This window comes from Nannospalax galili, unplaced genomic scaffold (assembly GCF_000622305.1).
Source record: "Nannospalax galili isolate Female #2095 unplaced genomic scaffold, S.galili_v1.0 scaffold1153, whole genome shotgun sequence".
NCBI lineage: Eukaryota > Metazoa > Chordata > Mammalia > Rodentia > Spalacidae > Nannospalax > Nannospalax galili.
Genome location: NW_008333036.1, coordinates 338,009 through 353,692, shown reverse-complemented (window position 1 = coordinate 353,692; position 15,684 = coordinate 338,009). Strand labels below are relative to the sequence as shown.

At 38.0% G+C, this 15,684-nt stretch overlaps 1 protein-coding gene across 1 annotated transcript; it reads right to left on the bottom strand.

Moving 5' to 3' along the window:
• Nucleotides 1-3,531: 3,531 nt before the first annotated feature.
• Nucleotides 3,532-4,474, bottom strand: LOC103729767 (olfactory receptor 4F21-like). The gene is given in 2 exon segments (XM_008827847.2): nucleotides 3,532-3,585; nucleotides 3,587-4,474. Coding segments are annotated over 2 exon segments (942 nt in total).
• Between the last annotated feature and the right edge of the window lie 11,210 nt (nucleotides 4,475-15,684).

Below are 15,684 nucleotides of genomic sequence, written 5' to 3'. Positions count from 1 at the left end.
GGATCAGATGCTTTCAGGCTTTCTCCTAAGGACGGGATCCCATCAGGATAGATTTTGGCCTTAGGAATTTGGCAGTTGGACTGGCCTGGGAGGCGGGCCCAGGAAAGATGCTGGTCTAGGGCATCTGGTGGCTGTGCCACCCAGAGATACAAAGGAAGATGGGTGTGGGAGGCAGCCCCAAGGGCTCCTGGGGACTGCACTGAGGAGCAGGTTGGTCCAGATGCAAAGGACCAGGAAGAGGAAAGGTCAGCCCTGGTGTCAAGGAAAGAGGCTGGTGGGTTATATAGACCCAGGGAGGCAGAGAGAGGTGAGGGCGGGGCCAGGCCCAGAGTGCTCCCGGGGACCGAGAACAGAGTTGGTCTGGATGCAAGGATCAGGCAGCAGTGGTAGTTCCCCAGGTGTCTCGGGTGCCAAGACAAGGAATGGGACAGGACCTAGCCTAGGAGGAGATATGTTGGGGTAGATAAGAAGGTGAGTGAGGCTTGGGGAGTCAAGGCACATGGATGGGAGGGCATGATCGACTTACCTGGAGAGAGAGGCTGCAGGTCAGAGAGAGGCCTGAGGATAGTGAAGACTGAGGGAAGCAGAGGAAGGTGAGGGTGGGACCAGGCCCAGAAGCAATGCTTCTGGGAACCTGAGAAGGAACAGAGTTGCTCTGGATGCAAAGGATCAGGAAGCAGTGGTGGCTCCCCAGGTGTCTGGGGTGCCAAGAGAAGGAATGGACAGAACCCAGGCTAGGAGGAGAGAACAGCTGGGGAGATGGGCCCTACCTCCTATTCTTATCACACCATCCTCTGAAGAGGCTACCAAAATTGCCAACAGGGAATGGAAACAGACCTCTCTGGCTTCTTCCAGAGATGCAGTGTGAGGAAATTGGAGTACCCCTTCAGTGGGCCTATTCTAAAAGGCTCCCATGTTGCATAACTCTTATCTCTACGGAGTAAAGAAAGTCTTTGATTCATGACTAGGAGATGTGAAGGAAAAGTAAAGGCAAGAGTAATTACCATTATAAGTTCTAGACAGGGAACTAGAAAAAAGTCAGAAGAGGGCAAATTTCAAATGTTCATGTGTGAGTCCATTGGCATTTCTAGACATGGGCTTCCAAAAGTATCCCTCTATTTGATTCCTCCTCATTTTTTCTTGTATCTTCCAAGGCTGGACTCTAGAGTGATGATGCAGGATTTGCTTTCAGGTATTTTGACAGCTGTTGGAGTAGTTAGAATAGGTTTCAGTTCCCTCTCAAAGGCTTCTAAATGGGGGGGGGATAAATTTATCCATCATTTAGAACAATAGCTGGTTGTCTCCATTACCTACAGGTGGGTTCTACAGTATTGGAGAACAAAATTTGAAGTCTTACATCTGAGCAGGACTTTCTGGTTAGGAAAAAAATCATAAATGAGAAAAAAAATTGTCTAAATAACTTCTTATATAGACTTAAGCTTAATGCCTTGTTAGTGTAATCCCTTGAACTCAAAGAAATATACTATGACTTTACTCTTTGGTTATACTTTCCTTTTAGGTGTTTAAGACCATACAGTTGGCCCAAATAAATCAATTTGTGTTTATACTTGAGGTCATTTCAGGATCTGTTCCTCAGGGGTCACATGGGCTTGGGAGGAGCCCCTCGCTCCTTACTTTTACCAGTTCCATCTATGTGAAGATAAGTTGAAGGTCCTACTCGACCTAGTCTGGCTTCACTTATGAATGAATGAATGAATGAATGAATCAGATGTTTCCTCTGAGTTGACCGTCCCCTTTGTAGACTGGACGCTGATTCAAATACATCTCGTGGGGTCTCCATGTCCTCTCTGAGCAAGAGGACAGGTGACTCCCCACAGTTATAGGACATTTTAAGAGATGTTACATAGTCCCCTGGAACTTTGAAAAGAGGAACATCTTGAGATGATACATTTTTGCAGGTGTCATTGCTTACTGCTGATGAAAAGTACTGAACAAATAGGTAGCAGAAGAAACACCAATAACATCTCTGAGTTCTAATTTTCCTGTTAGAAGTTCCCATTGTGAAGGAGAAGCCAAATTGCCCCCAAGTGATAGAACATTCCTGATTCAAGTTGTTTCAGTGACTACTCCAGCTCAGGCAGCTTTGCATATACATCCATTCATAAACCAAGCTCATATTTCTCTTCTGTGATGGAGAAAAGACTCTATTTGGCATACACACATGTATCTTATATGCACACATTTTTATTCTCATTACCAAATGCTAATTTTAAAATCTTAGATATGGATCTGAAAATCTAGAGTGGTCAGTAAACTGATAAATGGCCATGAGTAAATGGAGGCTTGTTGAAAGGGGAGATAGAGGCAGGGACATAAAGAAAAGACAATAACACCAAGTAGAGACCAAAGATAATCTTCATACTGTGTTTGTCTTAGAACTCCCAATTTTGATGATATAGAAAACTGTCAGTCTTTTGAATTCAATGCTTCAATGCCTCCTTTATAAAGCACACAATATTCCTTTTTAAATACATCTTTATTGAGCTTTTGTAATTTCACACAACTGTTCTTAGTTAACTTTAGACCTCTCACCATCCATGCCTCCCCAAGTCCCCCACCAGACCTCATGTATTCTCCCATGCATGTTGTCTTATACAGTCAAGCATTTGTACTCAGATGTCCTCCAGTGTAAATTCAGCAACTGGAGTCTAGTCAGCCCTTCTAGAGTGTATGTAAGGCATACTCTCGCTCGTCCAGCATCAATCAACCTCCAGTAGTTTTCAGTCTAGTGCCAGCCTGCCTCCCTTTTCTCTCCTCCCCTCTGGACATTTGTTTAACTGAGTAGGCATGGGTCCTGTGTTCGATGCCACCATTGCCACCAGTTCACATGATAAAAGCACACAATATTTCTTGATTTCAGCTCTCACAGAAAAACATACTAAGAAAAATAATAATAAAACATAAGAAGGAAAGGAAAATCGAAGCTCCATGGTATTAAAGAACATAATGCTAATCAGAAAAACCAAAGTTTCCATAGTTCCTTGTTGGTATTCCAAAACGGCTCTCACAGCTTCCACACAAAAAAATGCATCCATCAAACTCCCTGTATGTGTTATCCGGATTTGAATCCCCTCTACACCTGGAAAAACCCAGAGGACAAATGTGTTCAAAGAAAAAGAGATGAACAAATGGCCCAATTCAGTACACTTTTACAAGCACAAAAGTGAGTACTTCCAGAAATTTCTGCAAATGAAAAAAAAAAAACTGTTTAAAAAAAGATAATGTTTCCCATGTATAGAGGCCTCTATGTATCCTTTCCTAATGTGCAGGGCTAAATTATATAATATAAGTATCATTCCTTAGGAATGCAAGTTAAGGATACTCATAATCTTTGCTTTACAAAAACACTTAATTCTCTGTTTTCAGGAGAGATTGTCCCTCTCTCCTAAGCAGAAGACAAAACACTATATACATATGACTAGATAAGAATACCAAAGTAGACAACGAAGTTATTTTCAGTTTTGTGAAAAATAAGACTTTATTTCAATGAAGACAATCCACAAATTCTATTCAAGAACTCTTCCCATAACTCACTAGCTGTCTGCACACTCTCTTCATTGCCATCTTCCTTCATTTCTTGATTCCTCAGTGTATAGATCACAGGATTCAGAAAAGGAGTGACAACTGCATCAAATATGGCCAGAAATTTATCCAAATGTGTGGAAGGAGAAGGCCATGTATAGAAGAATATCAAAGGACCAAAGAACAGGACTACCACAGAGATATGAGCTGAAAGTGTGGACAGAGCTTTAGAGGAACCACCTGAAGAGTGTTTCTGAACACTGACTATGATGACAATATAGGAAATAATCAGTAAAAAGAAGACTCCCACAGAGAGGAATCCACTGTTGGCTGTGACCATGAATTCCAGTTGGTAAGTGTCTATGCAAGCAAGTTTGATAAAACGAGGAAGGTCACAGTAGAAGCTGTCCAGAACATTTGGTCCACAGAAAGGTAAGTTCACCACGAAAGCTATTTGAACTAGAGAATGTGTAAGGCCAACCACCCAGGCAGCCACTAAAAAGAAGAGGCACATTCTTGGACTCATAATGGTCAGGTAGTGCAAAGGCTTACATATGGCCACATATCTGTCAAAGGCCATGGCTATGAGCAGCACCATCTCCACACCACTAACTGCATGCATGCAGAACATTTGAGTGATGCAACCTCTAAAGGAGATGACTTTGTGTTGTCTGAACAAATCATAAATCATCTTGGGGGAGCTAACAGAAGAAACACCTAAGTCAATGAAGGAGAGGTTGGCCAGGAGAAAGTACATGGGAGAGTGTAAGTGGCAGTCAAAAGTAACTGTCAACACGATGAAGGAGTTTCCTGTAATGCTTGCCACATAAAACATGGAGGAGAACAAAAAGAGCAGTAGCTGAATATGCCAAGAGTTGGTGAGTCCCAGGAATACAAATTCTGACACTAGAGAGTGGTTGGATCCTTCCATTGATTGCTGTCAGTGCTACCTGAAGGAAGAAACAGGAGAAACTGAAAATTACACCAAAAGAAAAGTCTGTTTTCACTTTACCATTAAAACTAATGAAAGTCCTATATATGTAGATGATAGATAGATATAGATAGATAGATAGATGATAGATAGATAGATAAGATAGATAGATGATAGATGATGATGATAGATAGATAGATAGATGATAGATGATAGATAAATAGATGATAGATAGATAGATAGATGATAGATAGATAGATAGATAGATAGAGATATATGTAGATATATACAAGCGCTGAGCATTACTGATGATTAATAATGAATTGTCAGTAAATTACAAGTTAAAACTTCAGTGAACAGGTTACTGTACCTGTGTGAAAGGATTTTGTCAAAAATTCAATAGATATCAAGTTTGGGTTGAATTTAAAAGAGAGTACCCTTGTAAACTGCTGATGAGAATATAAATTAGTACATTCATTCATGTAAGCCATATGGAGACATTTCAAAAAAATTAATAATACAGTCTGATTTTGTACCATGGTAATATCAGTAATAGACTGTCTGTTTAGCATATGGAAAATTCTAGGTTTGATACCAAAACACAGTGAAAGATAAAGAGAATAGCAGATGTTGGAGAAAAAAGAAAAATAAAGAAAAGGTTAAAATGGAAAGAGCAGGCTAGAGAGATGACTTAAGGGATAAGCTCACTAACTCTAATAAGCATTAGGACCTGTGTTAAGATCCCAGGACTCAAGTATAAAACTAATTCTGGTCATATGACCCTGTGCTTGCATTGTGAGAGGTGGAGACAAGAGAATCACTGGGGCTTGTGGGCTGCCAGACTAGATCCAGGCTCATTGTGAGACCCTGTTGCAAAGGAGAAAGGCAGGGAACCATAGAGCAGCACAGGACATTCCCTTCTGGCCTCTATGCTGTGGTGTGTTACTGCACACACACAGATACACACACACACACAAGCATGCACACATACACCTGTGCACATCTGTGCAATTAGGCCATACTCACATACTCCATAATCTTACATACATATACAAAGTTAAAGCTAAAGAATTAAAAGGAGAAATTTCCATATGATACAGAAATTCCAATTTGCAGAATATATATCAGAGGGTATGACATTATTACATTATTTCGCTTTCATTGAGACTTCATTCATAATGATAAATAACATGTGTTCATTAATAGATAACACACATATTTGCATAACACACAGATACACATACACCACACACACACATTCTTTGCCCCTCCTCAAACAAAAGGAATCTTAGCTTCTGAAATAACATGAACAAACCTAGAAGTCATTGTACTAACTGAAATTAAAAAGCAGAAAATCAAATGCTGGAAGATCTCAAAGTGGAATCTAAAGAAGCCATAGGCATATGAATTCCAGGATGACTATGGGAAAATTAGATGGACTGGGAGGGGAATGGGGAGATATTTTTTAAAAAAGAAAAAGAAGCCATTGAACAGGATAAGCAGTTCCTGTATATTTGTTGCAGAGCAAGTTGACTTTGGCTGAATATCAGTGCATGCTTGAAAATTACTGCTAGTAGACCTTCAGTGTTCATATGACAAATAAGAATGGGAAATGAATTTGATACTTAGATTGATGTAATCATTTTGTAGCATTCATGTGTATTAAACATTTCATTGCACATGATAAATATATACATTGTTAGTTATACCTCCATAAAACTTGAGGAGGAAAGATTTCTTATTACCCTCATATATGTATTTTTTTAAATTGTGACTATTCAGGGAAGTTGGTGTTAGTCGTGAAGTGCCGTATTCCATGGATATTTCTGAATTTAATAGCTCCTGCTTTCTCCTCAGAGTACGGAGGTGTTTCTTATTCGAGAAAAGACCAGTCAACACTGAAGCAATTCACACCCAAATTCTTCGTATTTTTATTTCAAGATAATATGTAGTCACGTGAAATACAAAAAAAAAACTACTCATTGTTATTAATTATTGCATACATGTCCGAGTCTATGAACCTTATCCAAATACATAAGTTCTTGCTCTCACTCCAGAAAATATTTAACTTCAAGGTTTATCAAATGTTCCCCATAACCATGAAGTACACCTTTGTATCAATAGCCTTAATTTACTGGCCCTTTAATTAACTGAACACAAGAATAAACACTCCAGATAATAACAGGCTCAGTGTGTAAATATAGATTTATCTATATTTACATTCTCTGAAACAATGTTACAATGTGCACCAAGTTAGGAACATGAATTGGGACAAATCTCCACAACTGGTTAAACTTGAGAGAATAAGTGTGAGGTGCCCAGTCTGTAATGCAACCTTTACCTGTAACACATAAGACTCAGGGAGCATAGTGGAATAAGAGGAAGAAAAAACCATTAATGCATCTCTCAATTTTTACCAGGCAAGCTTCCTCATGCAACAAGTTTACCCAGAAAGTCACACAATTGGCCAAAGTGTAGAGAATAAGAGACTACAGAGAATATATCTCCGAATAGAACACCTGTATCAAACCTTTGCCACACAAGGTTCAGGGACTGTTGTAGAAGAAGGGGCAAAAAGTTTGTAAGAGCCAGAAGTTTTCTAGATAGCTGAGAAGTTACTCATATGAACTTATTGCAATGTTAACAGCATGAACAATATCCATGCAAACTCAATCCAGGCAGAAAACCTAGCATATAGAAATGAGGAAGGGCCCCAACCTTAACTGAGGAGCTACACAACCAGTAACTACTAAGGGAGAGAAAACTGGTTTTCCATAAGAGTGTGTCATTATACAGTGTAGTCAGTCTCCAGTGGATGGGTGCATATTGAAGGACATTTGAGTACACAAACTACTCTGTAGACCTTAACATATATGACAGAGTACATGAAATCAGCCAGGGGGCTGTAAGAAGGGTGCAGATATGGATGATTTTCTAAATATGTTCAAAATATATGTGTGAAATTTGCAAAAAATTTAAAAAAAAGAAAGAGGAAGGCTGGGAACAGCATGGCACTCTGACACCTCAAGACATAACCACATCATTAAAAGCTAATTTGGGTTTAGAGCCCTTTTCATCGGTTTTATGCTTAGTGTCTTGTCATTATGAAATTAAAATCCAAACTAGTATGACTATATAGTAATTCCTTTGTGACATCCTCATTTCATAAATTACAGTGTTATATACCATTAGCCTCAAGACTATGAAATTTGCTTAATATACTGGTTTTTGTAAGTTATTTTTGTTCATTATCTATCTGGTAGGTTATTTGAAATTTATTTCCTGACTCAACTGACTTTTCCAATGTGTTTTTTAAATGAAATAACATGAAATTACTGATAAATACACATAAATAATTTGTGTTCATTGATATATGACATACATAAGACACAGATACACATACACCACACACACATACACACACACATACACACAAACACATATACACACACACACATTCTTTGACCCTCCTCAAACAAAAGGAATCTTAACTACTGAAAAAACATGAACAAGTCTAGAACTAAAAATGCCTTTTTTAATCCCTCTATAATTGTAAAAATAAAAGTGGTAATTCTAAGAACAGAAAATAAATTTCTCTAGCAATTTGACTTCACAAAACTTAGTGACCAAATTTGTATTCCCACTTGGTTTGACATGAGTCAGTGCTGTAGAGTACATTCTACATGACCCGAATTGCCTGAAAGACAGCACCATGGGGTAGTAATTATTTTGTACTTATCTATGGAGAAGTACTTATCATATTCTGCCATGGTTTAGTTTTATTTAGAAAATCAACATAGGTAAATCATAGGTGTAACACATTTTAGTCACTGACAGTTCAATATCACCCTAGGTACTTAAGTACCTGAGTTCGATTTTATTTATTTGTTGAACAAACTAAAAATACTCACTTGTACTAAGCTCTTGAAACAAAACAATGATCATATATTCAGTACCTAAATATCCTAGATATGGGTCTTCAGTAAATCATACGCAGTTGAAACAGCTTTTAAGTATTTTTTATTTTGCCCTGATTCTCTTTCTACATTCTACCACCCTCAGAAAAAAAAATCTCTGCTCGACAAAACTTTTTAACCCTTTTCTATTCTTATAACTTTGAAACAAAATTAATTCAAATATGAGTTACATAATGCAAGATAGAAAAATAGGTCTAACAAAGGAGGTTTAGATAGAGTTCTGAAAGTGCCACAATTATACTGCAAAATGACATTATATTGGAAAGTCTGTGTTAAAATTTATATCTGCTCAGGTTTCTCTGAGACTTGATATTGCAAATCCAACAAGTATCTGGTAGTTTTGTATCTGTTTTACAGAAAATTATGTTTATACCTATCTCTTTTGGGGATTTTGTTATTCATTTGTTTGTTGAGGCAGGTGTTCTCTATAATCCCAGCTAGCCTGAAACTTACTATGTAAACAACACTGGCCTTGATCTCACATAGATCCACCTTCTTCTGCCTCCCAAGTGCTGGAATTAAAGATGTGCACCACCACTCCTGGCTGTTATGCTTAATCTCTTTTGAAAAGCCACTGGAAAGAAACACATAATTTTGGTCATTTTATTTATGTGTATTATCAAAATTTTGCACATTTATCAGTTACAGATTAGTACATTCATTCAATCATAACAGAACACAAAATGGGTAATTAAAACCTAGACTTGACATAAAATATTACAGTTTTGATATCGCATTCCCTTATATACAGCGTGGTTCTAGTTCTAATGCAGTCAGTTATCCTTTTTCCAATATTCCAGGGGAAATTTTCACAGTTCTACTGTGATGTTCAATTCTGTTTCCTGACTGTTCTCTACTTTGCTTTATGCTCACATATGTGCTTGAGGACGTAACTCATGTGCATATCACTTCCGAGCTCTGATTAATGTCTGCAAATAAAGCTATTCAACCATTGTTTAAATTAAAAAAATGAAAAAATCCATTTTTACCTGTATGAAACAAGCACCATCTCGGAAGATTCAGATTTCCCTGTGTCCTCACACATAAAGTGCCAAATACTACCTTGCCTTAGAGAGATATGAAGCTAATTATATACATCTCAAGAGGCAACTGACCAAGAGACACTGAAACAATAGCTTCAAAAGAGTTCTGGGGCTTTCTCTGGAGAGCTATTTGTTTAGGACAGTGTGCCCAAAGGATTTTGAAATTCATAATAAAATGCTAAAGAAAAGGAGAAAAATAAAAATTGAACTTTTTTGGTATTATTAGGGGAGAAAAGGGGGGAAATGAGGGCACCTAAAGTGGGAAAACCATGATGGAGGGTGAGACAACGCGAAAGACTAATAATGCCTAGCTAGTTTTAAAAATCAAAAGGAAGCATATTACTCCAACAACTACTGACAAATTACACATAGCAGATCAAGAAATATATGTCTAGGTAAGGTTTATCTGAGAACAATTGGTCTTTGCCCGAATTTTATCTACATGACACATGGTAATTAAAAGCACCAGACTGGTGGAACTAACTTTCCTGGATGTTTAACAGACATACTTTGAGGCCTATAATAATTTGGTCAGAGCGTCATAAAGGACAGTTTTTGCTCCTTGCCCTCCTAGGTTGTCTAGTTCTAGGGGAAATGGTTGTATAGTTGAATAAGATGGTTTGGAATGTTCTGTGTGATATACATACACAAAAAAAATCAACAAAAATTTTTGAAAATGTATTAATATTTGAGGAGGAAGCATGGAAATTTATGTCATGTTCATTAGTAGAGGTGATAAACATTACCATTGAAATCTACCCGATGAATTTATAGACATACACACAGGCACCAAGGATCCAAGTGCAACCTATTATGACTAGTAATAATCACATGCATACAGATTAGAGATGCATGCGCCAACATCTCAGTGTTAGTGGCAAAAACAATGAGTCTTTCTGCAAGGAACAATATATTCTAAAATTAAATGGAGATCTTTTTAAATGTTAAAAACTCATTTAATTTTATGTTTTACTGTGCTTATACTGAGTTCCATATTGTATAACTGGATTAATTCAACTGTGAACATAGAAACTAGGAGCATCTTGTAAAAGAGATGTACTCTTGCTCTGGAGTATGTTACTGAATATGTTAAAGCTGTAATGAAATGCTTCTTCTAATCATGTATCTATTAAAAATTTTAAAAGAAAAGGATAGCAAACTTTGTTTTGCAAGATGAAACAATTCTGTGAATGGAAATATAACAAAAATTAATGTACTCAATGTCACTAAACAGTACAACTAAATATTAAGACAATAAGTTTTATGTTGTATATTCATCACAATTAAAACATTTAAAAAAATTTTTGACTTTGTAATTTCATTAATCAGTGCTGAACAAAATTTCATTGTGTACATGTACCATGTTTTAATATCTCTTCATCAGCTGGTGAATGATTAATTAATTTCCTAGTAACTATGAATAAAGCAGCAAGACACATGGCTGTTCAGGTATCTCTGTAGTACTATATAGACTCTTTTGTGTATATTCTCAGAAGTGCTATAGCTGCATCATATGGAAGTTCTATTTGTAATTTTGGAGAGAGCTCCACAGTGATTTCCATAATGGGTGCACCTATACCACCAACAGTGAATACGGTTTCACTTTTCTAATACCCTCACAAATATTTGTTTCATTTTTCTTTTTAAATTTTTGACAATTTCATACATGAACACTGTATTTACTTCATCACCACTCCAACCTTTCCCCCTCCAACTTCTCTCACATCCCTTTCCACTCCTTCTCAACTTCAAGACCTCTTTCTTGGTAAACATTGTTCCATCACATACATTGATATACACATATTACACATATAATGTACTTAGTCCACTTAGTGGCACTCACCTGTACATATGTTTATGGATTAGATGACCCATCAGAGAACTTGTACCTGGAGTAACCTGACTCTCCTTATCTCAGCAGCCATTGATTTCCTATAGATCTTCATCTAGATAGAGGACCTTGTGAAATTTCCATCACCCATATTAGCATGTCATCTAGCGTTATTATGTAGGACCTCATTATTGTGTATTGTCTTTGTTCAAGAGTGCATTTTTGACAGCTTTGTCAAAAATCAAATATCTGCATTTGTGTAGATTTTGTATCTGGATCTTCTGTTCTATCCCTTTGATCTATTTGTCTATATTGGGATCAGTGCCATTCTGGTTTTATTACTACAGCTCTGAGGTATAGCTTAAAATCAAATATGGACATAACTTCAGCATTACTCTTTTGGATCAAGATTTCCTCAGCTACCCTGGGTCTTTTTTACTTCCATGTGAATTTAATCAGTGTTTCTTCTGTTTCCATGGTGAAACAGACTGACATTCGAATTGGGATTGTATTGAAACTGTAGGTTGTCTTGGGTAGGAAGGTCATTTATTATAATATTAAATCTACCAATCTACAAACATAGGAGAGCTCTCTATCTTCTAGTATATTCTGGAATTTCATTCTTCAGTGCTTTCAAGTTTTCATTGTAGAGGTCTTTCAGGGTCTTTCACCTCTTTGATTAGTATTTTTCCAAGACATTTTATTTTTGAAGTTATTTTTTAAATAATTATGGTTTTCAGGGGCTGGAGAGATGGCTCAGTGGCTAAGAGCACTGACTGCTCTTGCAGAGGACCTGGGCTAGATTCCCAACACCCACATGGTGACTATGAACCATCCTTAACTCCAGTTCCAGGGGAATCTGAAGCCTTCTTTTGTCCTCCACGGCATTGCAAGACACAGATGCACTCACATATATGCAGGCATTAATATACTCATACACACAAAAATAATAAAAAATAATAATTGGGATTTTCTGATTCATTTATTAGTACTTTAATATTTATGAAGAATACTGATTTTCACATGCAACTTTTGTATCCTGCCCCTTTACTGAAAGCATTCAACAGCTGTAGGAATTTTCTGTTGGAGTTCTTAGGACTTCTTATGTATAGAAATATATCATCTGCAACTAAGGATACATTGCCTTCTTTTGCTGTTTGTATTCTTTTTATGTACTCCTCTTATTGCTCTAGCTAAGACTTTAATCGCTATATTCAATGAGAATAGAGGAGGTAGGCACTCCTTTCTAGATTTTAGAGAGAATGCTTTGAGGTTATTTTCCATTTAGCACAATGTTGGTTGTATGTTTGAAGAACATGGCCCTTATTATGTTGAGCTATGTTCCTTTCACCCCTAGTCTCTCCATCACATTTATCATTAGGGAATGTTGGATTTTGTTAGTCCTTTGAATTTATTGAGACAATCATGTAGTTTCTGTCTTTGAGTCTATGTGTGTGATGGGTAACATTTATCCACTTATGTATGTTTAAACATCCCTGCATCTGTGAAATGGAGCTGAATTAATCATGGTGAATGATCTTTTTGACATTTTCTTAAATTTTTCTGACAAGTACTTTGAGGATTTTTGCACATGCATTCATCAGGAAGATGAGTGTGTCATTTTCTTCTTCTGTGGTGTCTCCATCAGGTTTGTTATCACTGTGTCATGCTGGCTTTGTAAAGAGTTCAGAGCATTCCTTGGTGGGTTGTCTTCCTGTCACACCTACAGTGAGTCAGCATATGAATTTGCACTTGATGTTCCATTTGCTTGCAAGTCTTGGCTCAGAATGTTGTTGCTTGAAGTTCAGTCAGGAGACTGGACTGGAGGTTTTCCAAAGGAAGAGTATCACTTGCCCTCCTACCCCACAAGATGAGTTCAGCTTGGTGTAGCAGGAAGACGCACTATCAGCAGGGTTCTTGTGAATCCTCTGATCACACAATCCAAAGTATATGAAGTGCAGCAGAGGGCACTGCCAGGGGTGGAAGTTTCACACATCCTCTGACCTCATAGGTGGTCTACATGAGGTATGTTAGGGAGTGCCACTAGGGGGAAGAGAGTCACTTAGTCTCTGAAATCACAAGTCAGGGTGCATGTGGTACAACAGGATGGTGGGCAGGTTTGGGGGGGTTAGCATGATTTCTGATTTCATGAGTGATAATTCATGTGGTGTGGCAAGAGGGTACAACGAATGGCAGGATCTGGGGGTCACAGGTCATTTGACCTCCTTAGCCATGTGCATGGAGTAGAATGAAGGTATACTGAAGGTGGAGGGATCACATGTCCTTTTACCTCATGGCAGGAAGGTGACTCATGACTGGGATCTTACATTTGCTCACCTCATGAGCTATTGTGCACATGATGTAGCAAGGAGTGTCATCCTGAGAAACATCATCCACCACCTTTGACACAAGGCCCGTCATTGGCATGGAACTCACCAGTAATGAAAGACTAACTGGCCAGGGAGACAAAGATCCTGCTCTCTCCACCTCCCAATGCTAGGATTACAAGTGCCTGCCACCACACTTGGCATTTTCACAAGGGTTCATGGTATACTTTGAATATAAGAGAAAGAATGAAAAGGAAACAGAAGGTAAATTGAACTGGGTATTAGGAATTATCAATAGTTAAGAAATTTGATCATTTAAAATGTTTAACTTTCAATACCAGGACTTTAGACTATCATTAGCACTACACTTCCAAACTGTAGGATGAGAACAAAAGGTCTCTTCAAGAATCATTATATGATATTAAAGCATGTGGTAACTTGGACAGACTCAACCCAAGACTCTAAGCAGAGTGGACTCATGGACATATGAATGCTGTGGAGAGGACCATCACAGCACTCTGGAAGCCTTCTAAGGTAAAGTAACGACCTTGAAGGAGAGATGTTCAAGGAAAGGTCTAACAGCTACAGGAAGGTTGACATCACCATATGAAGGGGGAAGTTGGGAACCTACATACCCCGTTTTTAACCAGAATTTGTAAATCCTGACAACATACAACTGCGCAAACCTCACCAAACTTTTATTATTTTTCACTTTTTAAAACAGGGTCTCAATAGTCCAATGTGGCCTAAAATTCACTACTCACCTGTCTCTACCTCCTGAGTGCTGGGACTGCAAGTGTATATTGCTACACCAAGCACCAATCACAGTTTTAGTAGTACTGTCTTTCCTTCATGTTATTTGTAGTTTCTGTTACAAACATACTGTGAACTTATGGGCATCTGAGACCAGTATACTTGCTCTCCCCTCTGTCTACAGAGCACTTTGCCCAGGTACATCCAAAGCTAGCTGTTTCTTACCTTAATACATTTCAGCCTCAATTAAACCTGGCAGTGTCATTCACCTGGTGCTGGCTTTAGAGGCGTGAAAGATGCAAGAATGTAGGGGTCATCGGTTCCTTGCACTGAGGTTTCAGAGAGTCGCCAAGGCCCGGCAGCATGCAGCAGGGTTTCCTCTGCATAAAGAAGGCACTGATAGGCCATTGCATGAAGCTGTGAAGGTAAAGACTCGTTGGCAGTGGAGATCCCAAAAAGAAGTTAGTGATGCTGGAGCTGTGAGACATCTGCCAAGAAGACCTGCATACAAGGAGTGGTACCAGCCCAAGAGAGAGCTGAATGTTTCACACAGCAAAGCTGGAAAGTCGTCTAAGTGTTTTGGAAGTCAAGTCCCAGAAGTTGGATTTGGTGTTTGCCTGCTGGTTTTCAGTCTTATTTTGTTCCGGTATTTCCTCACTATGCTTCTATTCCTCCCATTTGGAATGGTAATGTGCACTTGGTTCCACTGTATGTTGGGAGTATGTAACTTGTCTTTTGATCTTACAGGGACTTACACAGCTAAGAGATTTCCCTGAGTCTCAGAAGAGACTTCAGACTGTGGACTTTTAAACAGTTTGGGCACTAGTAAAAACTATGGGAATTTCTAGGGATCAACTAAATGCATTTTGCATTTTTTTTAAATGATTTATTTAATAACAACATACTTAGAAGAAGCATATCATTACAACACAATTAACCTATTCAATAACATTTTTCTGAGCTAGGGTACATCTCTTTCAAAATTGGCTGTACATTTTTAGGTTTACAGATGAATTATTAAGCTTATATAATCTTTAACTCATTGTAAACTCTATAAGACATAAAATTAAATGAAGTTCCAACGTTTAAAAAAGATATCCACTTCGTTGTTAAATTACACAGTTTCATACAGAAAAATTCATTTTAAGGCAATTGACACTGAGATGTTTTCACATGCATTTCTAATCTCTATATATGACTATTTCTGGTCGCAGTCACTTACTTTCTGAGTTCCTTGGCATCTGAGCATGAATACAAACTCGTCAGATAGACAGCCTTC